At 33.8% G+C, this 26,737-nt stretch overlaps 1 protein-coding gene across 1 annotated transcript in view; it reads left to right on the top strand.

Annotated features, from left to right (window-relative positions):
- LOC149804146 (uncharacterized) overlaps nt 1-26,737 on the top strand; it is a 68,308-nt gene that overhangs the window by 7,943 nt on the left and 33,628 nt on the right. Inside the window, exon 2 of the mRNA XM_089954113.1 lies at nt 9,507-9,627. Coding sequence (XP_089810239.1) covers nt 9,507-9,627 — 121 coding nt within the window. The remainder of the gene's footprint in view (nt 1-9,506; nt 9,628-26,737) is intronic.

The raw sequence follows: 26,737 nt of genomic DNA, 5'->3' as shown, positions 1-26,737 counted from the left end.
CGAAAATGACAAAAACCTCCAGGGGTTAATGTATTAATAGTCCTGCCAGAGGAATCTAGATAAACTGTTAAACACTCTACATCATGCTTATTTTTACTAATAACTTTTTAATTTGCCTTAAATAACACACACATACGCTGGTACTTTTTGTCATGTTCTGCCATTAACTCCCCACTCATTTGACTTTTGTATTTAGAGTCCACTGTGACCATATTTTTAGGGCTTGGCAGTCTAAAATCAGAAATGGCAGCTAAAATGTTCAGGTAAATTGCCCTTTGGCTATTAAGGTACCTGGAGTATCGTTACCAGTCATGTATGTGAAGAGTTTAGGAGTTTTGAATGTTGTAAGTAACCATTGTATTGGGTGTTTCAATTATAAAAAAGTTTTGGAATAAGAAAAAAAATCTTTAAATCCTTGATTATAAGAGTGTATTTCTGTCTGTCTGTTATCCTGATCTACAGGCTGATCTTGTTTATCTGATTCAAATTTACACATGAAATAAATTGGCAGTATTTTGAATAATCAGCGATAAATCCTGTAAATTCTGGTGATAGCAGATCAACAGGAAACACATTAGTAAAGAAATTTACCTGTATTTTTCATCGAACCTCTGGTTTTAATGATTTAATATACTGTTTATTCTCAAAAGTCCAGCTGCAAATGGCATAGATCCTGATTTGCCATTGCATAATACACTGACAAATCTGGGTCTATATTAATTTGTTCTACTAATTACTTCAAACAGCATAGACCTAGAACTGTCAGCAAATTATGCAATGGCAGATCTGGGTTTGTGCAGTTTGTAGTTTTATCTGACCCATATGTGAGCATATGTGATATTCTTTTATAGAGGAAGGGTTGGTGCAGTGTGAGGTGTGTCTGCATGCATTACATAGTAACTGTTGTGCAAAATGGGGGGGGGGGAGCATGTGGTGGGAAAAACCTTGTTCTCTGCATGTCTACTTCCTGTATGCAATTTTTTCTGGGGTTTTGAGCAGGTACAAACAGGTATATTTCACCTGTGTAGTCAAACATTGACAGAACTGCATTTGCATTTTGTACCATCTGTATACATTTTGATGTCACTCAATATCAGCTCCAATGTTTGCTACTTTTGTGTTTTTTTATCTATCACTATGTGTCAAATAATTTCTTAGCCTATCACTGCTCAGCATCTAGTCAGTTTTCAGGATGCTTTCAAAGCTTGATTCATTGGCTCCTCTTATTCATTTTTCATTGTCGACCACTATGATACATCAGTGGTACCAGTCTGATTGTCTGATTTGACACAAGGAATGTAAGCATGATTGCTATTGAAACAGATCATGTTGGTGGAATTCCAACATTTGAACAAGTTATTTGTTGTTTCCTGTAATATTACACAACAGAAGAAATTTTGACAAGTGGAATTTCAAGGTGTACATGAGACAGCTTTACTTTAGTTTCTGGTACATAAACACAAGTAGGTTATTTATTGCCTAGGCAGTTGGAGTGAAGTTCTCTGTGCAAGGACACATCATGGTAGCAACACCATGGCTGATCTGATGGTAGAATCTGAATCTCTACGCTTTCAGTAGCAAGTTTAACATGCTGACTAGGCTGATCTGAATTGGTTGGATTTGAACCCTCACTCTTTTAGACACAAAATTTAGCATGCTAATGGGACCGCTCTGGTGGACTCATGGTTAAGAGCATCCGCCTCAAATGGGGGTGGTTTGCAGGTTCAAGCCCCATCCAAGTCATACCAAAAACAGATACAATTGGTACTAGTGGCTGCCTCGCTTAGCACTGAGCATTAAGACGTTAGTGTTGACTGGTTGGTTTGGTGTCAGGATAATGTGACTGGGTGGGACATGTTGCTACATGTCTGTGGCATGATGCCTCAGTGCTACGCATCACTATAAACTGTCACACTACAGACATCTTAGCGATATGACTGAAAAATTGTTAAAGGTACATTAAAAATCCAAATCACACACACACGTGCTAATGAGGCTGATCCTGTTGTAGTATTTGAATCCCCACTCTTCGGACACTAGCCAACGAGCCGAAACATTTCCTGTTACCATAAGTATTTACCTCTTGCAACATGCAGTTGGGCACATTCTCTGAGCCCAGATTTGTGTGCTACCCCTGAGTCCAAAGTTCTGGTGTTTTCCTTGAACCAAAGTTCTAATGTTACCGCGTAATCCAAAGTTCTAGTGTTACCATGTAACCCAAAGTTCTAGTGTTACCACGTAACCCAAAGTTCTAGTGTTTTTAAATTAACTTCTTTATCCTGATAATTTTAAAGTACTTGGATAAAAATGCTCTACATAAAAAATTTAACACAATAAAGATTTCATACATGAAAATATTTTTATCCAATTAAAATGTTTTTAAAGTATTATAATTAACTGACAAAATAAAGATCATATCTTTTTTTCGCAGAATTATGTGTTGAGAGATATGCTTTTCACAAAATATAATAATTAGAGTCAGTACTCTCAACTAAACCCAGTATTAATATTTACTACTTATTAGGTAATCTTTGTTTTTAATTTTAAATTGACTCAGGCATTTGGTATTAATATTTTTTAAAAATTAGATTTAATTTTTAGAAAGGCAATTTTAAAATTTAACTAACATAATTGAATTATTTATTCAATTTTGCTGATAAAAATTATTTTGGAATGTTTTCTAGGCAGCATTTAAGTTAAACAGTTATGTAAAATGCTTGGGATATGTGCACATCATCAATGTAAACAATCTCAGAACAGTGAAACATTAGTGCTTGTATCTATATCAACATGACTAATTTAGGTAAACAATCATTTTGGCCTTGGAGATAAGAGAATACTGAGGGTATTTAAGTTGTTATGCACACCACATGACAACCCTACAAATAAATGTATTTACTCTAATGTGAGTACACAACTCTTGTACCAGCTGGAATTACCCCATTGTGAGTATATAGCTATTCTACTAGAATATGTGTTTACTCCACTGTGAATACACACACTTACACTACATGTATTTACTCCAGTGGGACTATACAGCTCTTCTACTAGATGCATTTACCCCCAATGCAAGTATACAACTCTTCTACTTGATGTATTTACTCCAATGTGAGTACACAACTCTTTTACTTAATGTATTTATTCCAATGCAAGTACACAACTCTTCTACTAGATGTATTTATTCCAGTGTGAGTACACAACTCTTCTACTAGATGTATTTACTCCAGTGCGAGTATACATCTCTTCTACTGGATGTATTTACCCCCAATGCAAGTACACAACTCTTCTACTTGATGTATTTATTCCAATATGAGTACACAACTCTTCTGCTCGATGTATTTACTCCAGTGCAAGTATACAACTCTTCTACTGAATGTATTTACCCCCAATGCAAATATAGAACTCTTCTACTAGATGTATTTATTCCAATGCTAGTACACAACTCTTCTACTTGATGTATTTATTCCAGTGCGAGTACACAACTCTTCTACTAGATGTATTTACTCCAGTGCGAGTATACATCTCTTCTACTGGATGTATTTACCCCCAATGCAAATATAGAACTCTTCTACTAGATGTATTTATTCCAATGCTAGTGCACAACTCTTCTGCTAGAGGTATTTATTCCAATGCGAGTACACAACTCTTCTTCTCAGTGTATTTATTCCAATGCAAGAATACAACTCGAACCCCGACCAAGTCATACCAAAGACATAAAAATGGTACTAACAGCTGCCTCACTTGGCGCTCAGCATTAAGAGGTTAGTGTTAGGATTGGTCTGACTGGTGTCAGGATAATGTGACTGGGTGGGACATCATATTGCTACATGTCTGAGGTATGATGTCCCAGTGCTAGACATAACTATAAACTGCCACTCTGCAGACATCATAGCGATATGACTGAAAAATTGTAAAACTACATTAAAAATCCAAATCAGACACACACACACACACACACACACACAGAGCTGTTCTACTAGATGTATTTATTCCAATGCAAGTACACAGCTCTTCTACTCTGTGCATTTACCCCCATTGTGAGTACACATCTCTTCTAATAGATGTATTTATTCCAGTGTGAGTACACAACTCTTCTACTCTATGCATTTATTCCATGCGAGTACACAGCTCTGTTAATACTGATGTATTAAATTGACTACGACTTATTATAATGAATTCACTTGAAACTACAAGTTGTATCTATATGTCATATGTAACAAGTTTACATGTCAGTGAATTCTGTCATTCAGAGTGTCTGTCTGTCTGTCAGTCCTTCGTGAACTATCTTAGTTCATTAAAGGACACATGAATTAAGATAAAGTGTTATAAATACTCGGACATTATTCCATGGAATAGGTATAATGTTTTTTTTTTTTTTGCTTGTGTTCCAGTCCCTATGATACCAAAGTAAACCATAGGTAATTAGAAAATTAATGATCCATGAAATGGCAATGGTTTATGATTAATGGTTATACAGTGTGGACTTATGATTCATAATGACCTACTGATTCATATGGTAGGGTGTAGTTTTTACTATGAATGAAGTCATGGAGACATACATAGTGTTGTACCTTATTGGACCTTTGCCCAAACTCTTGACCCTAATGATCCATTTTTGAACTTATGCCCCAAAATATTGATCATTTCATCTTCTCCGTAGTTTTTTTTATATTCATGATCTTAGACCATGTGCTCAGTATTGGTGCATTAGCTGATCAAAATACAAACTGCAAAGACCCTGATCTGCCAGTGCATTTTGTGATGACGGAACAGGGTCTTTGCAGTTTGTTGGGAGTAAGCAGTAAAACAAACAATATAGACACTAATCACGGTCTTTGTTGGTTTTTTTCCAGTTTAATTCGACTTGTAAGTTAGTATATATGATATATAGGTGACACTCGATTTACGCCACAGACGCAAACCTGAGGTTATGATGTAAGTCGAAAGTAATATAAATGCACATATATGAGCTGCATGTGATTGTGATTCACAGCACATATAGCCAGCAATAGTATAAAAACATGCACAATGGCAAAAATTGAATGTTATTCTTCATTATAAATGGCATTAAAATGAAAGTATATAAATCAGATTGGCGTAAATTGGGGCTTCATCTGTGTATCAAGTATTTAGAAGCTCGATATCTTTCATGAGTAAATTGCTAAACTATATTTATGTTATGTAGTCTATGAATTTGTGGTCTTTCCAATTCAAATAATTTTGATAATTCACTGGAGTGAATTACTAGCATCTTTTTTATTTTTCATACGACTGACAACTTTTTTCAGTTGACATTAGTAGCATTATAATAAAGAATTTCATATGCTATGTTGTCAGTCCTGCGATAATTTCATTATGTGCTTCCTGACATTGAATCAAGGAAAGTGTCTTATGGCACCACTGTTATTTTCTGTGTGAATAAAATACACAAAACACAGCAAAATATAAATGGTCAGCTGCTGATGTTACTGTCTGAAATCAGCTAAATTTGCCAGCCTGTGTGTTGCAGCATAAAAAAATAAAAATAAAATATGCTTGTTTTAATTGAATAACGTGCTTGATTTTTTAACCCTCTTGATGAAATATTTAAATTATTCACTTGACACAAGCAAATATTCTCTGTGTAACTAATTTGAGCAGATTACTTGTTAAGTATGGTTTGCATTAAAGTCGCATAAGACTATACCCTCTGTCTCTCTCTCAAAAAGACATGCATATTTTGGCATTCAAGTTTCAGTTCTGTATAGAAAATTTGGTCATATCCTTAATTAGATTCTTGTGATTTTTAAAACTAATTAATAAACATAACAATGTGAATAGGACACGCTTGAAAACTGATATAGTACAAGATTTTCTATTGGATACCCATTAACAGATTATACCGTGGATACATAGATTTTGTCATTGATGGATACCCATTTGAAAGGATCACACTACATGTAATCACTTAAGAATGTGACCTACATCTTGGAATAGCGTGACTTTATATGACTTATGGATGCATTTTGATTTAAAAGATCAAAGTATACATTTATTTATTTAGAAATAGATGTAGGTGGAGCCAGTTAGATCATATCCCGATTTATTTTCTCCACATTCATATATCCTTGTTGCCCTGAAGCCCATTGGGTTTTGGGGCTTTTAACCAAGGTGATCAGTCAAAAAAAACAATTGGTCATATTCTGATAGTCATCAGTCATGTGGCTGATGAAAGATAGTAACTCCTAAGGAAATACTATGACTGTCATTGGAAGTGAGACTTTATGGCCGTTACACTCAATCCTCACTAACGACAGCTCACATAATATTTGTATAGTCAACTGGCTCAGTAAAAAAAAATCACTATGGAATGTTAGTGTAGGTGTAATGATCAAAACCCTGGGGCTTTCTACTAATATCCTCTAGATGATAGTGTTCAATGAAATTCGTGCTCTGCTTCGAGGTCCACATTAATAGAGATTTGTGTTTAGTATTAATCATCATGAAAAAAAGCATAGGAATGAGGAATGAGAAAGCATGGTCCCCAAGTCCATATTTATCAAGCCCACCTTGATGGAAGCTTGATGTAGCAATCACATGTGTCTGTCCCTTTGTATGTCTTTCTGTCCAATCATCCATACATCTGTCCACATGTCTGTTACCTGTCCATACCCAAGATTATGTTCAGAGTTAGAGCTTTATGTTTAAGGCAGGATTTAGAAAAATGGGATCTCTTGTTAAGGAGTAAGACATTTTTTTTCTCTCTTGTCTGTAATATAGCTACTGCTCTATTCTGATCAAACTGTACAAAGTGTGACTCAATGGCTTTGTCTGTAATATAGCTACTGCTCTATTCTGATCAAACTGTACAAGGTACGACTCAATGACTTGTCTGTAATATAGCTTAGAAACTGCTCTATTCTGATCAAACTGTACAAGGTGTGACTCAATGACTTGTCTGTAATATAGCTACTGCTCTATTCTGATCAAACTGTACAAGGTGTGACTCAATGGCTTTGTCTGTAATATAGCTACTGCTCTATTCTGATCACACTGTACAAGGTGCGACTCAATGACTTGTCTGTAATATAGCTACTGCTCTATTCTGATCAAACTGTACAAGGTGTGACTCAATGGCTTGTCTGTAATATAGCTATTGCTTTATTCTGATCAAACTGTACAAGGTGTGACTCAATGACTTTTCAAAAAGTTTTGAAAGTTCTCACTTTTTCTTCTTTTTCTGCTTTACCAGGAATTATCAGTACCGATGAACTTGAGGTGGATTCGTGCTGTCAAATTTCAGATAAAAATATGTCATAAGTGTACCATACATGCATGTACTTGCATGTTCTGACTAGGTTTTTAAAAAGTTGATATTGAACAGTTAGATTGTTATATGCATCTACGTCGGTATTATTTGAGTAAATAACTAAATGAATATACTTTATTGTACAACCCTATCTATGTCTGCATATTGATAGTTAGGACTCGTAAATGACCATGTACATTTTGCATTGGTATGCTACTGTCGCTTGTTTGTTCCTGTTTAATAAGGCATCGTGATTGTTACGATATATATTTGCTTACAAGTCAAGTCTTACTGCAAACTGCTCAAACCCATAGTACATTTCCATGTACCTCTCATGGAGAAAAGTAAAAATTACAGTGCGTGTTTCGTAATATTACTATACTAAAACTAAATCACTGAAGTGTATGTCAGGCAGATAATGGGGTTATTTGTGTTGAAATCAAACTCGTTGGAGAGATCAAACATTGCAGTTAGAAAAGGACCATTTTTCAAATGGGTGGTTTAGTTTTTGCAACGGCCTTCTACTCCTCTTTGTGTTACTTATAATTGCTTGCATTATATTTTTGTTGTAAATGTCTAGACTGATTTTCATTTGTAATTGTATGTTAACAGAGCCAGCTACACATGCCTGCCATGTTTTTGACATCTCATTTCTTGCAGGGGAATTTCCTTAGTAAGTTCCTCAGTGTTGATAAAAAATTACACATTGTTCTTATTGAATGACAACTGTTTTCATTCCATGAGTTATGTTAAGAAGTTTTGAAATCTTTAATGCCAATGTTTGAATGTAAGATTGGAAGATAAATTTCAGAATACAATGATGCCATGATTTTGTTATGGATTTATAATCTGTTTTGTTCAGAAGCTTAGGTTAAGTGGCCTAAATCATAGTTGTCCAGATACCTTATTTTCAAACAATAAACTCAAACTGTGCGCTTGATTCAGTTCAGATGACTTCACATTGAGATATATTTTAAAATCTAAAGTAACGATTTTTAATTATTATTTCTTATAAGACCACTTTTTAGGACATTTTTGGTTATATCATGCCAAGGAAATGGGAGCTGAATGACTTTCCCAAGGACAAGCGTCAATGGACCTTGGCTGGCCTAGGCTGGTATCACACTAGCAACTCTTGGATTATGAGTCCAATGCTATACCAGCTGAGTTACTTTGACTCCGATGTTGTTGGGTTTTGTGTGTTGAAAACCATTTTTTAGCACTTGATAGACTATTCATGGCAGACTATATTTGATGGAGAAAGAACCTGGGAAGCATTCTGACCTACCCATTTTAGCTGAGCCATGACTCTAACTGGCAGGGACAGGTTATATGTCAGTGATCACCTATGAAACACTCCGATGAACCTCATATTGTTGGGATTGTACACTTTGCTTCTTTCTAATGGCAGTGACTTCTTTCATTTAGGGTCATTTAAAACAATGTAATTTGTCCAAGAGCTTCTTACTCTATATCCTTTATAGGACAAATGTTTTATCAGTAGCTGTTATTGTCATTTTAAAAAGGTATATATATATATATATATAGTTTATCTATTGATATGTCTTAACAGTCTCTTAAATTTACTTCGTGGTCACATTTAACTAATAGCAATTTTTAACTTGAGACACTGGGGGTATTTACAGAGACTCCCCTGGACAGGTTGAACTACTTGACCTGCCATATACTATAATAATGAATTTTATCAGCCATGGGCTAATTGTCAGGCATGGCCTAATTAGTTATGCTCCCATGGGCATACAGTGTGCCCTCATTCTGCTTATAAAACATATTTACAATCACAGTATTGGATGTTTATTGTGTGTATTGTTTGTTTTACATCCCATATTTACAAAAACATTTTGCCAGGAGAGTTCAAGAAAATTCAGAATTTCGTTTTTTGAACTTTAATGATCTATCAATTTTTCAGCCCGGAGGTGTTCATAGGAAAAATAACAATTTACAATATTTGTTGAAAATCAAAATATAATTCTTTTGTTTTCTTTCATGATTCCATGTATGATATGCACGTTATAAAATAACAACAAAAACATTTGAAGAGAGTTCTTCTATGAAAAATTTAAAAACACATGTTGTGCGATGCAAATGGTATGTATACATGTACTCACAGTAGAAGTATTTTTAATGGTGCTATACTATGCACCATGAAAAGTGTAGTTTCTATAATTGATCTTGTTCATATTTCTTTATCTTTCAGGTAGCAATAAAGTACATAAAGAAAAACAAGATTCAGGATGTACATGATCTTAGTAGAATCAAGCGAGAAATTAAAATCATGTCTTCACTACGCCATCCACACATTGTCAACGTTAGAGAAGGTAAGAACTTGAAAGTGTAGCATGACCTGCCCTTCCCATCCTCCTTTGCTGCTTAATAGTAATTAGTTGCTTAAAAGTAATTAGTTGCTTGCTAGTACTTAGCTCCAAGTCCCTCAGACTGCAAGATTTAACAGGTCCTTTTCAGTGACCTGAGATGAGTTCACACACAATTATTTACAAGAGTATCTGAAAAAGTATGGGAACATCGAAGTCTTACATTACTGGAACATCAGAGTCTTACATTACAGGAACATCCCAGTCCTGCATTATTGGAACATACAAGTCTACATAACTGGAACATATCAAACGTGTTTTTACATTTACAGCAACCTGTGTATTTATGGTTGCGACTGATTCATGCTCAGTAATCCATATCAAAAGTCACAATTTTTTTTTATTTTAAACGTGCAGGAACATGTGTTGAAGTGAGCAATCTTAAATTACTGCAGTTTTGAAGCTGTTTCTGCAATACATACATACTTATATACATACATACATACATACATACATACATACATACATACATGATTTTTTAAACTTGAATTAAAAGAAACCTTTATGCTTTTGTATAGTGATACTTTTAATTTCATAATTATTGACCTCTTTGAAGTCAGTAATACAGTTTAGTACACATAGGTTCTTTACATTTTGAATGAATTACAGTTTCATTATGCACAATAGAATAACTGCATAAGATGGTAAGGCCTCGGTTTATAATGAATCCAACATTTCTTCTAACTTTTTTTATTTTTTAAAACTTTCTTTCCCTTTATGTTTGATGTCGATTGATTATTTCTGAAGGAAACTTTATTATTTCTGAATGAAAAAATCATTGTCATTCATTTTCTCAGGTACCTTTGAAGTTTGCATATATAATGGGACCCCATTGTTATCATTTCTTGTTTGTTTCGTCAGTGAGAACTTTGGCCCATCAGTATGTTGGCGTTAAGTAGACCCACTAATGCTATTCCAGACAAAGTGTTATTTCAACTGTTTGTAATGGAATTGCATCATAGTTTTGTTATCAATCACTGTGGTTGCCCTTTGCATTGTCACTGGTATTGACTTAAATTATTTTTCTGGTGTCTCTGTTTACCTTCAAATAAGAAGAGTCTTCCTGTTTTGTTTTTGTTTTGATAGAACTTTGTGAACTCTGCACAGATATGACCTAAGTAATAGTGTCACCAGGTGTTAGTTCAGGTTTTTGTTATTTTTTCAGATTAGTTAGCAGAAACCATTTCTCCTTTTGCAAACATTGCCTTTAATGTGTAATTAATTTACATGTGTATATGAATTAAATTTGTACTATTTATAAGTTTACCTCGTTTAGTACTGTCAATAACTGACCTCATTTAGTACTGTCATTAAGTGGCCTCATTAAGTACTGTCATTAACTGACCTCATTTAGTACTGTCATTAACTGACCTCATTTAGTACTGTCATTAACTGACCTCATTTAGTACTGTCATTAAGTGACCTTATTAAGTACAGGCATTAAGTGATTGCATTAAGTACAAGGATTAAATTGAGTTAAGTTTTCCATCAGTCTGCCCACACCTCTTGTAACTTCCTTTCCTCTGCAACTCTTACAGTTATTGGATACTTCTTTTTTACGATGGTTTTGTCTTTTCAGGTCCAATTGTGACAGACTTATTACCCCTTTTCGATCAGCTTTCTATCTCCACTACAACAGATTATTGTAATTAGAATGGCTTAGGAACCATTAAATATTCTGATAAAATTTGGTTTGTATATTGTCTCATAGACCTTGATGTGCCTTTTACGGGTTTTGTTTGTCAACTCCAATTAGACAGAGTTATGGCCCTTGGCAGTTAACTTCATATCAACACCAGGCATGTTGTTTGTAACCAGTATTACTCATAGCCTTCATGTGCCTTTTATAGGTTTAATCTTGTCTACTCCATTTTGATAGAGTTATGACCCTTGTTGAGCAAATTCATCTCTTTGCATAATAATTTGGAATATTACTTGCAGCCAGCATAGCTATTCAGCATATTCAGATGGACTATGGTAAGAACATATCATTTGTTTGCTGTTTATATCTTTTGTCTTGTTTGGTCTATTGTGGATAGAGTTATGACCCTTGTCAATGATCTTGATATCTTCATATGGGATGTTGCTTGTAATCAGCATAGCACCAGCACAAATCAACTTATTCTGATGTAATTTTATGTGCATATTATTTCACTGACATAGATGTGGTTTTAATTTTTTTAATCTACTCCATGTTGGACAGATTTATGGCACTTGTTGATCAGGTTCATATCATTCCATGGGATTTGCTCCTTTTTTGGTTTGGCATAATTTTGTTATGGAATATTGGATTTTTTTACAAATTGTAATGGGCTATTATATTGATCAGTCCTGACATGAGTATTATTTCTAGCATTCCGTGCATTTACAAAAGTTCTGGAAATACCCACTTTACTAATTTTGATTTCCCAACACAGGCTCCCTCAGAGCAAACATGATTGGTCATTTTCATTGGTATAATGTTGTACAATTGCTTAATCAATAGAACATCAATTACTACAATGTCATATGAAAGATCAGTCAGTATAATATTATATGAAAGCTGAATCAGTATACTATTATATGAAAGCTCAATCAGTATAATGCTTTATGAAAGCTCAATCAGTACAGTATTGTATGAAAGCTCAATCAGTATAATATTATTTATGAAAGCTCAGTCAGTACAATATTATATGAAAGCTCAATCAGTATAATATTATATGAAAGCTCAGTCAGTCTAACATTATATGAAAGCTCAGTCAGTATAATATTATATGAAAGCTCAATCAGTATAATATTATATGAAAGCTCAGTCAGTCTAATATTTTATGAAAGCTCAATCAGTATAATACTTTATGAAAGCTCAATCGGTACAATATTGTATGAAAGCTCAATCAGTACAATATTTTATGAAAGGTCACTCAGTATAATATTGTATGAAAGCTCGATCAGTATAATATTTTATGAAAGCTCAATCAGTACAATATTATATGAAAGCTCAATCAGTATAATATTTTATGAAAGCTCAATCAGTACAATAATATATAAAAGCTCAATCAGTATAAATTATATGAAAGCTCAGTGAGCCTAATAATATATGAAAGCTCAATCAGTATAATATTTTATGAAAGCTTGGTCAGTACAATAATATATAAAAGCTCAATCATTATAATATTTTATGAAAGCTCAGTCAGTACAATAATATATGAAAGCTCAATCATTATAATATTTTATGAAAGCTCAATCAGTACAATAATATATGAAAGCTCAATCATTATAATATTTCATGAAAGCTCAGTCAGTACAATAATATATAAAAGCTCAGTCAGTATAATATTTTATGAAAGCTCAATCAGTACAATAATATATGAAAGCATTCAAGTCTTGGGCCTGGCAGATGTGGTTGGGAATGTGAGAAAGCTTGCCAGTGGCTTTCTGTGGGTTGGTGGTTCGTCCTGATACTGAGGTTTTCCCCAAGTTCTTCCTTTACCAAATATACTGGCTGCCATGTACAGCCTATAATGGTGAAAAAGGCATTAAACCCATAACAAGAATAAAAGAACAATTGGTAGAATGCGATGTGTTAGCTCACTCGGTGTAATGTCATATGATTGCTCAATCGGTGGTATGTCTTATCATAGCTTGTTATAAATCATGTGATAGCTCAGTCAGTATTAAACAGTGATAGCTCAATCGGTATAATGTCATATGACAGCTCAGTTGGTGTATTGTCATATATAATAGCTTAATCGATAGAATATTATATGAGAGCTCAGTCGGTAGAATGTCATACTTGTGATCTGAGATTTGCAGGTTCAGTACTAACCCAAGAAAGCGCTCCTTGTTTTCTTCAGAACGGCACTTAGTTTCCATTTTGGATTACCATATATGTTTGCTTATGAGTTGAGTTGAACAACAGACTGCATAGATCCAGATCTGTTGTTGAATAATGTACTGACAAATCGAGGTCAATGCAGTTTGTTATCAGTTGAACAAGTAACATGGATCACAATCTTCTGGCACATTATGTGATGGCAGATGTGGGATCAGAATGGTAATTTATACATGAATTTTGTGTGTGTGAAGAATCAATAATTTCCTAATCCAGATACTTGATACCCAATATTTCATGGAAAAAATAACACATGATATATATATATATATATATATATATATATATATATATATATATATATATATATATATATATATATATATATATATATATATATATATATATATATGTGTATGTATGTATGTATGTATGTATGTATGTATGTATGTAAATTTTATGTCTGTTATTTATAATTAAACATTAAATAGCACTATTAAATGATTAAAAGGTTCTGCCATCAGTAAAAAGGAAACTTTTGTTGGTGAAAAAGAAAAATACAGCATGGTTGTGTTTCTGGGTGTCTGGCATTTTGACAGTAAACTGTTCTGTGGTGGACCCATGAGTCACTGAAGTTTTTCTTGGTTGTGGCAAACTTTCACTTCTGTGTTATCAAACAGTACAGGGTGGCAGCCATGTTTTAGAAGGTTATTTAGCAATATTTGTATTTTAAAAAAATATTTAGCACTAAAACATTAAAAGTTCTCTCTTTTTGTCCGGTTCATCAAATAAATTATGATTTAATTATATTTTTCGAAAGTTAATTTCAAATTACAATTTTATGGGGTTTGTGCCATCAATTAAATTACATTACACACTACTTATTTAAATTATATTAATTGGAAAATTGAGAGAATGGACAAGTGGATCATGTCCTTTATAGCAGATTTTCTTTATATATGTGCTTGTTTGGCAAAGTTGAATTTATTAAGAAGTGACATTATTCATCATCCAATGGTTATACCTACTTAAGGCCCCGGGTGGTCAAATGGTCTGAATTGCTTGCCTTTGCACAAATCACTGCCATTTCACCTGTCTCCGCATGGACTTGAGTCTTGGGCTTCTGAGTATGTATGAAAGCTTGCCTTATTGGGGTTTTCCCTGGTTCTTTCTCTGAGTCAGCTTTACTGTCCACCTTGTATAGTCTATCACGTGCTGAAAAATAGCATTAAACCCCAAACAACAAGAAAAAGAAATCACATCTAGTAGCCCTGCTAACCTGCCCAGTCTCAAAAGTTATTGTATCCTAACTCTGGTCAAATACCTTGATCTTCATTGATCTAAAATTTTGAAACTTAAACCTGCATTCATGGTTTCCTTTCCAGTAAAACAGACAGCTATTAACAAACTCAAAAGACAAGAACCAAATGGAATACAGGCATTAGAGGAAATTGGACTGACAAATTCAATTTTACAATTCTTTTGATGTTCAGTACCAAGATTCAGATCAAAGTAGCCTTCAAGTGCTTGCATAGAATTACACAACTTTGTAATGGAAACAAACATCTAATCAAATCAACAAAAAATTCCTCCTGACCCTTCATCCTTTCAGCCGATTGAAGGTTTTATCTATAAGCCATACAATATTTTATTCCAGTAAAATACAATCACTTTGATGATAATCATAATTAGGTATATACAGATTATAAGGTGGTTTTTTAAAATTTTGTTTTATGTTTTATTTTTTAAAACTGATTGGTGTGTGCCGATCTGACTGATTGACATCTCCAGGGATAATAGTGGGGTGTGGGTGGGGTAAGAAGGCAGTTTACTGGTTAAACATATTATTTGGCTGTATCATGCAGAGTAAATGGGATCTTGGTACCTGTCATAAAGACATGATCAGGTAGCTGAGCGGTGCGATGTCATTAATGTGACATCAGTCATTGACAACACGACCTGGCTGGCCTGGGAGGGTATCAAACCTGTATTCCTTGGCTCGTGAGTCTGGTGCTAAACAAGCTGAGATATCATGCTTCCATTTGACATAGACTGAGACGGGTTCATGTTCTACTGACGTTTTGATTTACAAATTAAAGTACAGCTTTCATATATATTGATGTGAAAAACATCATTTGGAACATACGATTTCAAATGATGACATTCCATAGCATGAAATGCAATGTTTTATCTGATTGGTTACTAAAAAAATTGTTGACTGGGAATTTCAAACATCGGCAGAACATGAAACTTTAACACTGTCTACAAACAAAACCAAAACCATTTACTTATAATAAAGAAATATATCTCCATTCGAATTAGATTGTCATCTTTGCAAATCAAAAATACAGATTGCAGTTATTTCTAGTTGGATGTATTTTAGAGTTATCAGTTAACAAAGGTTACATAAATATATCACATAAATATATCAAGCACAATGCATACATCTATTTGCTTATGATTTCTTTTTTTGTACATAGTAAATTTGATATGGAGAATGAACGTGACATTGCATGCAAACTTTGAATGAAAATAAAACTGCAGCTTAGTAACAATTTTTACAATAGGTGGCCTAGAACATCAGAATAACAATCATCCCAAAGATTAATTTATCACTTAATCATCATAAAGTTTAACTTCATTTGCTCATAAGATCAAACTTCTCTTGTCTGACAGGAAGTTGCAGGGACACATTACTTTTGAAGCAAATAAAATTTGGATGATGAATATGGGAAATCTTTATTTCTTTACGTTATACATCTTATAACTTATGTATTTTTCCAAAGTAATTGATCCAGGTATGAATTAATTGAATCTCTTTTGGAATCATTACCTTTCTTTTTCTGATGAGCTGAGTTCAGAATACCAATTAGGTATAATTGCTGTTTCAAACATTCATTTGTAAGGCTTCATATACAAATTTAAATAACTTTGTCTATTTATATTTGGATGCAGATGTCTCAAAGGCAGTTAATTTGCGCCCACTGTTCAGTGTCATTTTTGAGTGGTATTGATCACTTCCTCCTAGGTCTGTCCTTTGATTACACAAAAATGATAAGAGATTTTAAAAAGAGTAAAGCAGTCACACTGGCACTCAGGTTGTTCAGCACTGTAACCGTACAGATACATAATCATTCCAGATTTCGAGGGGAATTCCCATGATTTAATCAGGATTCCAGATAATTCCATGATTTTTTTTAAACCTCATCAATATTTTGGTATTTTAACACATTAACCCCTGGAGGTTTTTGTCGTTTGCATCTGAAATTCGAGTAGGAAACACATTTTGAAAGCTATTTCTGAATACATCCTAAAACACCAACTTCCAGGTGATCTTGCAATAACATACTGCCTAGTTGTGTTAGAAACATTGTTTTTCGTTGGCTGTTTGGCTCGCACATCAGCAGAAGGGTAAAAGCTGGAGTTCGATTTTTGTTTTTTTTTTGCTTAACGAACCCATTATTTTTGTATTGAGACCACTCTTTATTCCAGATGCCCATCTTATCCTACTTTTTGCAAAGGTTCATCTGTCTGTTTGCAGTTCATGCCAGTCTGCCTTAGATCTGAGACCAGAAAGTCTAAATTCCGGACACAAAATCAGATTCCGACCATGGGCAAATTTGGGGTAGAAAATATCTGGTCCAAAAATGAGGTTTTTCCTCTGTATTTTGTAGTGCAACCAGAAATTCCAGATTATTTGGTATCATTGTAGAGCTACATCTGTCTACCTTTCTATAATACCACCCACTTTAGTGTATCGTTTGAATACGTAATATTTCCACAGAATGTTTTGTGTATCCCAGAACCAAACTTCTTTGTACCAGTCAGGGTGCTCTTTTTCAAAAGGGAGAAAAAAATCCACTACCATCTTTTAGTTCATGTACGTTCATCTAACATTGGCTAAAGTCACTAAAGGTGATAACAATTTTTTAAATGTCAGTTGATTTCAGTTTTGAATCAACATTGTTGGGAATCAAAGCATTCAGGATTTTTAAGTATGTAGATTTGCAATATAAACATACTAACAGCCATATACATAATATATTGTCATAGTTGAATTAAGAAGAAAGTACTTAACTTCTGGGCTGAAAAACTCAGAAACACACACTTTGGCATTTAAAAATGAAATATTACTTTTAAAAGAAAATAATGAGGAAAATAATAGGAATTATTAGAATAAATAATGAGTGAACACAGAAGTTAAATGAAAGCATGATCCGGATTGGGCTATTCCAGCTTTTTTCTGGTTAAACCAGATATTCAGATATTTTTTTTTTTAGTGTGTCTTTTTCAAATACTTGAGTACTTTATAAAATGTGTTTAACATTAATATGTGTCCAAGGAAAATATGATAGTACAGTGCATATGACAAGTTACGGTGGCAGAACTGTCAAAGCTAATTAGATTAACTAAGAAAATGTTACCACTACTAGTGCATCAAGCACTGTCTAGTAATTTTCTTTTTCCATTTGACATTTTTGTGTCACCCGGATTTGTAGGACAGGGTGACACAATATCATGTGCCCTTGGGATGCTAGGTGGAACACATCAGAACTTCTTTTGTAATAAAGACTTCCTTTCACAGTCTTGATTTAAGGTTATCATAAGTATTGGAACAGTTTTGATTGGCAGTGAAAGTAAAATGTCTTGCCTAAGGACTTTATGTTGTAGTTGACCTGACCTGGCCTGAAAATCAATCCAGATAATCCTGTGCTACTATCCTGACACCGTGACCCATGAAGTTGATAAAGCCAGCTGTAGTATTCACACAAGCAACATAGAGGGAGGTACGGTACCTCAGTTGTTAGAGCATGATACCCTTAATCCAAGGGTCCTGGGTCCAAGTTGGCACCTATGCATGTCCCTGGAAAATGCCATTAGCTTCTTGGCATAATATAGCCAAATAATGTGCTTCTTGGCATAATATAGCCAGATAATGTGCTTTTTGGCATAATTAGCCAAATGATGTGCTTCTTGGCATAATATAGCCAAATAATGTACTTCTTGGCATGATGTAGCCAAATAATGTGCTAAACATGTTACCCACCCACCCCATTATGCTGAAATTGATTATATGTAAGTTTTGCATTTAGTATCCTCAAGAACTTAACCAAAATCTTTCATTCCACAAGAGCATAATTTTCTTGTCCAAGTGTTCTGTAGTAAATGACAACATATTTCAAACAAGATGTTTGAAATCTGCTAGAGTGATGTCTTGTATCCATTTGTCCCACCTTCCAGCCCATGTAAATTGGGTCAATTTATGGTTGATGATATGGAATAAAATTATCAGAGAACATCGTAATGTTTTCAGATTTAATAAATCCGGAATGATGGCAAATTGAAAAATCATATAGTTTACAGCCACATATGACAAAAGGTTTGTGGTGGCTTTCAGATTCAATTGTCATGGCATGAAAGTATTCATAGTAGTGGTAGTAAGAGTCGCGGTTCAACCAACATGGGCATGTGAGAAAGTTTGCTATTGGCATCCTGCGGCTTGGTGGTTTTTTTTCCAGGTTCTTCATCCACCCAAGGTACTGCTTGTTGTGCTGGAAAATGGCATTATGCCCAACGAAACCAAAACCAAACTTACAAAGCTGATACTGGCACAAATTACACCTGAAAGTCCTTTTTCTTTAAAATCCATCATCATTTTGTTCTTCCATAAGAAAAATGTACCCATCCAGAAGAACATATCCTCAGCCACAAAAATAAAAGAATATAATTGCATTTGTTTATGTTTTGAAACTTAAACTAGAATTTTTGTTGAACATGAATGCCAAACCACAAGACCTGAAATGGCCTAAAATGCAGACCTTACCCAAGGTATGTTGGATGATGGATGGACATGGTTAACACTGTGCATCCTATTAGTGTCTTCATGTTAGATAGTAAAATCTGTTAACTCAGGTACACATAATCCATCACACTAGTTCAGAAGATCGTTAAAATTGACCATGTGCATTGAGATAGAGATGACCATGTCGATCGAGATAGATAAGGATTTACTTTATTCATGGAATTGTCAGGGGTTGAATAAATATTCAAAAGTTTTAAGGATTTATGATTATAAAAAATTATTGATTGACTTTGCAAATGGCTTTGAGGAAAAATCTAATATTAGATGATGCCATATGTACTTTCTGCATCTAGTTTATGGATGGGGTGGGGTGAGACATTATTCACATCATCACAGAATAGTTAATTAACTCTTTCACTTTAATCTATAAGGGTGTAAATTTACTCCAAAGTAATGTGTCATGTGCGACATATGTAAGTGTATTTTGTTTTGCTGGTTTTAAATTTTGTGGCCTTGGAAATTTCATGGTGTCTAAGCACATTCATATTGAACATGTATAATGAGTTGTTATACTTGGTGATTGCAGTTAATGCAGACCATATACTCAACGAATTTTATATGTCCTGATTTTTCTCGGAGGTAAATAAATGAAGTTTAATCATCCATAGTGACTAGGATCTGATAGAACACCACTGATACGATCTTTTATTCTTTGGTCTGAAATTACTTTAAAACAACCTGGATGATGCATTCCAGTTGTGTTTGTAATAGATATGGAATCTTAGACGTTTTAAGCCTGAATAAAAGTTGAAAAGATTTTTTTCCAGTCAATACGCCAAATATTTTTCATTCTGAATATAAGTTTGTGGAATTTTGCAATCTGTTGTTATGACAGGTTGTATTTCAGGAATCAATAAATACCAAGACGGAAACTCAGTATGAAGTCAATAATGTTATTAGTAGTGTATTGATTTGTCAAGAAAGAATGCTGTTATTTAGAAGTGTATATTGATTATTCAGATATGAAATTTCAGGTATGTGTTAAAAATAAAAGATTGGTTCCCTTCTGCGAAAACAATGAACTAGCAATGAGGAATAAAAAACCAGTCTAGAGTATATAGCCTTATTAAAAAAAACAAAAAGCACATTCAAATCTAATAACTCACCAATTTTATATAATATTTTCTTTGTCTTCAATTTTCACGTTTCTTGATATTATGTGATCATTTAGTTGAATTTGTGCTATAATATTGCAAAACAAATTGATCATAAGACAATTGATGTGAGAATTTTACGAATAAGCTTCCGAAAATGTCATTGATGTATTAAATTGGTTCTCAGAACACGAATTCTGAAAATCGTGATTTTCTTGGTTATTTTTAAAAGTCTATGATGTATTCAAACCAAACAATATAAGCCAAAAACCATCTAATTGCTAGCATGGAGTGCAGGGTCTATTATATGACTGAAAATTTATGAGAGAAATTATCCTGAAATTTGTTTTTAAAAAGGGTGAATTTTTCAAAGAGAGGGACATTTAAATAGATAAGAATGGTACTGGTCATGTAAACAAGATGCATAATCATTGGGTCGATTATTTTGAATTTTCAGCATACATTTTAGAACTAAGCATAAATTCCATTTGTATGCCTTGGAAGAGACCCCAGGAGTTTATTCTTGTTTAGTCAACTACTGTTTATCAGATGACAGGAGTCTTCTGAAACTTAAACATTGGTGCAGAAATTCCCCTCACTTTGAAGAGAGGGAGTGAGTTTTATGAATGATGGGTAATGTTTAATGAAGTTGATATGGCAGGGCTTGGTAGATTGATGCATGATGTTGTCAATTTCATTTTGTATTTTGGTGATATATTTTATTTATTACCATGAATTTCATATTCATTTGTTAAGAATAAACCCTTAGAAAATCACCAGACTTTCATATGATACCAAAATTTTATATATCTAATTTTTGTTCAGAGTAAACCACCCTCATCCCCTCAGTTGGATGGCAGCTTCTCTTGAAGTAAAAACAAAATTCATCCTCCCACCCTCACTATTACTCTACAAGATATAGCTTACAAGCAGAACACATTTTTTAACACAAAAAAACAAGAGCACCCAGATTTAACAACAAAGACCAAACAACTTTTTCCTAACTGGGAGTACTTACTGTTGCATGATATTAGTATTAGGTGCATGTTCCTTATTTTAAAAAAAAGATTGATAGGTTTAAAAACTTTTTCATTGTAAAAAATAACAGATGAAACAATCATTCATTTTGTCAAGGACTTATCTGTCAACCTTTTGCATTGCTTGTTTAAAATGACGTCAGCAGCCTGTTCATTTTATTTATGAACTTGAATATATGAAGGTTAGACAGAATAGAGACACATGTGAATCATACAAAGCAACGATTCAGAACCTTCTCTTTCTCATTGACAGCCAGTTTATACATAATGGCACCATTTATTAGATATTAATGCATACTTTGATGGTTAATAGCTTTTTTAACTTTGACAAATTAGCTATCTGTAAGGCATACTGTTCACAACATTTAGCATTATGTATGATGACATTAAATATGAACAATTTGTGCTCAGTCTGCATGTGTAGTTCAGTCTTAGTCTGCTTCACTTAATGTCTTTTGATCTGTTTTAACATGAAAATATATGGTATCCAGTCTGAAATCCAGACAGCCTGAGTATGCCTAGATATGATTCATTAAGCCTTTGTTCTTTCTAATTGAATCATCACATGACTGTATTTATTGGTTGAAAATATCATAGTCTAGCTCCCTTGTTTACAAATTGATGGTGAGGTCAATTTGACCTGTAGTTACCATGTCTGAATGTAATGAGAACATGAAAACAGACACCTCCAAAAAAGTTGAAATGCAGGAACAAAGTTTTGTTCTGCTTGTTATGTAGATGGAAAGTATTATTTCCTGTTTGGCAGCATCTGGCAACATCTGGCAACAATAATAAAAGGAAAGTGAGTTACTTGAAGAACCAATATATTTTGTACTCATATTGGAAGGTAATAGAACACTGCACAGTATTCAACCAGATCTGCCACTTTAAAAAATTTGGGGGTGGGGGGAAATTTTATGAATTACAGTAATAGACTTTTCAGATACTATTAATTAAATTTTAAAAGCTGAACTTGTAAAGCAGGGAACATTTGTGGCCAAGCAGAGCATGTCAAGAAGCTTAAAACAAAAGTTGCCATAAAGGCCACATCTTCCTGGAGATGAATCAGTCAGTATTGTGCTACATTAGGATGTATTGTTCAAATCTCCATACATCTGTTGATTGAGTTGTAAATTTAATTTTGAAATCCAGTGGAACATTTCCTTTGTAGACATTCACTGTCATTACTTGATGGTTTGCTGGTTTCCCAGCAGTGGGTGATAATATCAAGATTAGGGCCACATTATCAGTCATTATGGCCCTGATATTCTCCTGGGGCTATCACATAGGAGGCTAGTTGGTCTAGATTACTGCATCAGTGGGAATTAATTGCATAATCGGTCAATTTCTGTAGATTGGTTTCCACTTGAATGGGAAAGAAATGTAAATGTTTATTGTCAGTTAAACCCTTTAGATTGATAATACATAATAAGGAACTAATATAGTGAACTCTAGTATTAATATTAAGAATCCATCTGGTGAGGTATCTAAACAAAATAGTATTAACTGGACAATTGCTGTCTAATTTCACTATGAAAATTTTTAAGGGTTAACCTTTTCACGAACTTTCATCCCATATTATATTTGTTGCTTTAGGAGATTAAAATAATATTTTCATTTGCTTTACTGGATCAGTCATCAAATGCTGTTAGTTTTTATAGGGACGCTTCTGTCAAATGTCTTAATAACAATTTTATAATCTGCTCTCAACGAAGTTTATAAATTTGAAAAGAAAATATTTAAAAGGGGGCCAAGTAAAATAGGTTTCAAATTTATGGTGATATGCTGAGATCTCTGCATTTCTAAATAGTACATAAGTTAGCATTTCTCTTGCAAAATCATTTGATATATGGAGGAAAATGATATGCACAGTAAACTCTCGATTTACACTTTTTTGATGTACCTGTGCCTCATGTTTATGCAAGTTAATATTAACACCCAAGCAGAAGAATACACGTTGAGATGTGCATATGTTTATGAATGAATGCACAGCATAATTTGCCAAGTAGAAACCGACATTTTTTATGCATACGACTGGGATGAAGATTCTTTCCCATTTGATAGATAGACTTGAGTCTTGTGAATTCAACATATGCGAGGTTTCTCAGAATTACAGTATATGCAAAAATCAAGGGTTTACAGTATATGGGGTTAACTTTTGTTAAAATTTTTTCAATGATGTGCTATTTGAAACCTCTATGCAAAATAAAATATACTGGAAACAAGCTGAGATTATGCATGGCTGTTGGATAAGCTAGCAAGTCTTTAATTTAGAAATGCAATTAGTTCTAACATAGAATTCTAATTTTACAAGACTTCTAAAAGATATTAACTTTTCCTGTAAAATTATCCTTTTATTGGATATATAGCTAATATTGAGTGAGAATGAAACACTGGAAAAAGAAATATGAAACCTTGAAAGTTAGGTTTTTGTCTTTTGATAACAGACATACAATAATTGTTGAATCTGAAAAGAACATTATTTTACCAAAATGCAATTAACATTGCTTATGCAGGTTTAATTAGATAGTTTCAAGTTTTGGATTTGTGCACTGCCAAGTACAGGTAGACTATTGTCTTGAAAAACAATTGTTTTTTTTTATATATAAAAAAATACAACAACAAGGTGTATATATACATACATAATGTTCTAACAGTGAGGAAAACTACACTTGTTACTTTGATCACTGGAAAGTATTTTACACATTGACATGCACACACTTATTTTTTCACTCTCACACACACACACACACACACACACACACACACACACAGATCAGCCATCTCTGCATACATTTTCTAAGATGTAGTGCTTACATATATGCAGTGCAGACATGTAGGTACCAAACAGTTATCTTCTTTACCATAAAATTTATAAAATGACTGAAATACTTCATAAGATGGGAAAAAGCCTGTAATATTGAGCACAGAAGTTTTAATAAGTGATTCTTATGGTGTGAAACAGTCCTCAAAAGTTGCCATGGAGCAATGAAGCTGTATGGGCAACACTAGTCAAGGTATAGTGGGGCTTTGAAAGTGTTTGTGAGTATGTGTGTGTATTATGATTTGGATTTTTAACGTATCTTTTAAAAAATATCAGTCATATCACTACGATGTCTGTGGTGTGGCAGTTTAAGTGATGTCTTGCACTGGGGCATCTTGCTGCAGACATGTAGCATGATGGCCCACCCAGCCACATTATCCTGACACCAGGCCAACCAGTCCTAACACTAACCTCTTAATGCTGAGTGCCAACTGAGGAAGCTGCTAGTACCATTTTTATAAGTCTTTGGTAGGACTCGACCGGTGTTTGAACTAGCGACCTCCTGCATCCAAGGCGGATGCTCTAACCACTTAGGTAACAGAGTTGTCGTTTGTATAGAGTGAAGTCATCAAGAATCTTTAGGGGCTTCCCATTCGATATTGGCATGGTTAGAACACTAAAACATCTGATCAATTTTACTAAAAAATTACTACACTTGTGAGTTTTACTCATAAAAGTACAAAATAGGCAACTTATATACTTTATTATATGATCTGTGTACATTTGTAATAATCTATGTGTATATTTGAAATAACCTATGTGTATATATTTGTAACAACCTGTGTGTATATATTTGTAATAACCTATGTGTATATATTTGTAATAACCTATGTGTATATATTTGTAATAACCTATTGCTTTCAAAACTGAACAAAAGTATAAGTAACCATTTTGTAACACAGTATATGTAGTGTATGTTAGTGTACTTAATATATTAGATCAGTAGTGGGGGGTCATTAAGTTACAGTTTAATCCAAGCTTATTAAAGTAAACTGTAAAGTAATGCACTAATGTTGAGTTAATCTTTTATTTACAAGAGCTGTTTTAAAAAAAATTAAAAAAAACTTTGTGGTAGTAGATGATTGGTTTGGTTGGTGTTTTACAGCATAGCAAAACGAGTAGATTATTTAGAGCCACCACAGTTGGAGCGAAGTTTCTTTGGCCCAAAGTTATATTGATATAGAAAATTCCCACCAATTGTTGATAAATTTTTACTGATTTTTTTCTTATCAGCATTATATGTTACTTTCAGAGTACCTGCCCATGAGATTGGCAAAATATTTGTTGACATTCGAGTTAGTATTGGGAGCCACCGTAGCTAAGCTGTTGCATTTGTAATGCAAGGGTCATGTTGGTGTCAGTCCAGGTTGGCTGCCTTGGTGTGTCCAACATTCAACCAGCTGAGCTACTATGGTTCAGTAGATGTTAGGGGTCTTTTGTTTTAAGCCATTTTTCAGCACATGATAGGCTATACATGGCAGCAAGTATATTTGGTTGGTATATAATGGAGTACATGTACTAAGCCAAAAATTGCAACCAGCTGTGGATCTTAAATAAAAAAGAATTCATCGCTGTAATTGTAATTTCTGTGTTTGTTATGAGTCCTATCATGCAGTATGTACAATGGTAGAGTCTCTAGTCACGGGGATTAAACCCTGGATGGTAGAAATAACGTGGACAGGGGATGTTGTGTTTTAAAGTAAACCAATGAAATCTCGGATTCCCTAATGGATTGAAATATTGCTAAAACATTTTCCTGTCACAGCATGATAAAAGATGTCAAAATATGCTTATTGTTTCCATTACTGAACCAAAGAATTCATCATTGCCTGTTATAGTTCCCATATCTTTCGAAGTCACTACTGTTTTGCTTTGACATCATCTAGATCAGTCAGGAAAACCCAGATTTTTTCACATCCCCATTTTGAGATCCAATGTGCTTGAACAAGATTACATTTGTATTTTATATTCTCCTTAAATTTAATTTACACTTGTGTGTATCTAAAGATAAAACAAGTGCACATACTAAAATATTTAAAAGCCCTTAAACTGCCATGTCGGTGCTGAATTATTATACAGTACCCTATATGGACCTTGAGCCAGGTTGAAGCATGTCCCAAGCTGCAGTGTATCTATGTGGTGTTGAAATGCCTCACATTCCTTACTGGCAATTACCGGCTTATATACGTAGATTATTAATGCCCAGGATATCATTATCGTTGATTGTGTGACATGGTAGAACTTGCTCATTATTCAGGGAGTGTTCCTGGAAATAATTCCAATAATTAGATTTCATTGCCTAAAGTAAATTTAGTACTTAATCTTCCCATGACAGGATGTTAGTGAGATCTTGTGCAATGACATACCATATATACTTGCTTATAAGTCGATACCAACTTTAAACAAGATAGACTCTGATTTGCCATC

Source organism: Sinohyriopsis cumingii, chromosome 3 (assembly GCF_028554795.1).
Source record: "Sinohyriopsis cumingii isolate HCF-2022 chromosome 3, ASM2855479v2, whole genome shotgun sequence".
NCBI classification, from domain to species: Eukaryota; Metazoa; Mollusca; class Bivalvia; order Unionida; family Unionidae; genus Sinohyriopsis; species Sinohyriopsis cumingii.
Note: the sequence above shows the minus strand (reverse complement) of the source record. Positions and strands in the feature narration are given on the sequence as shown.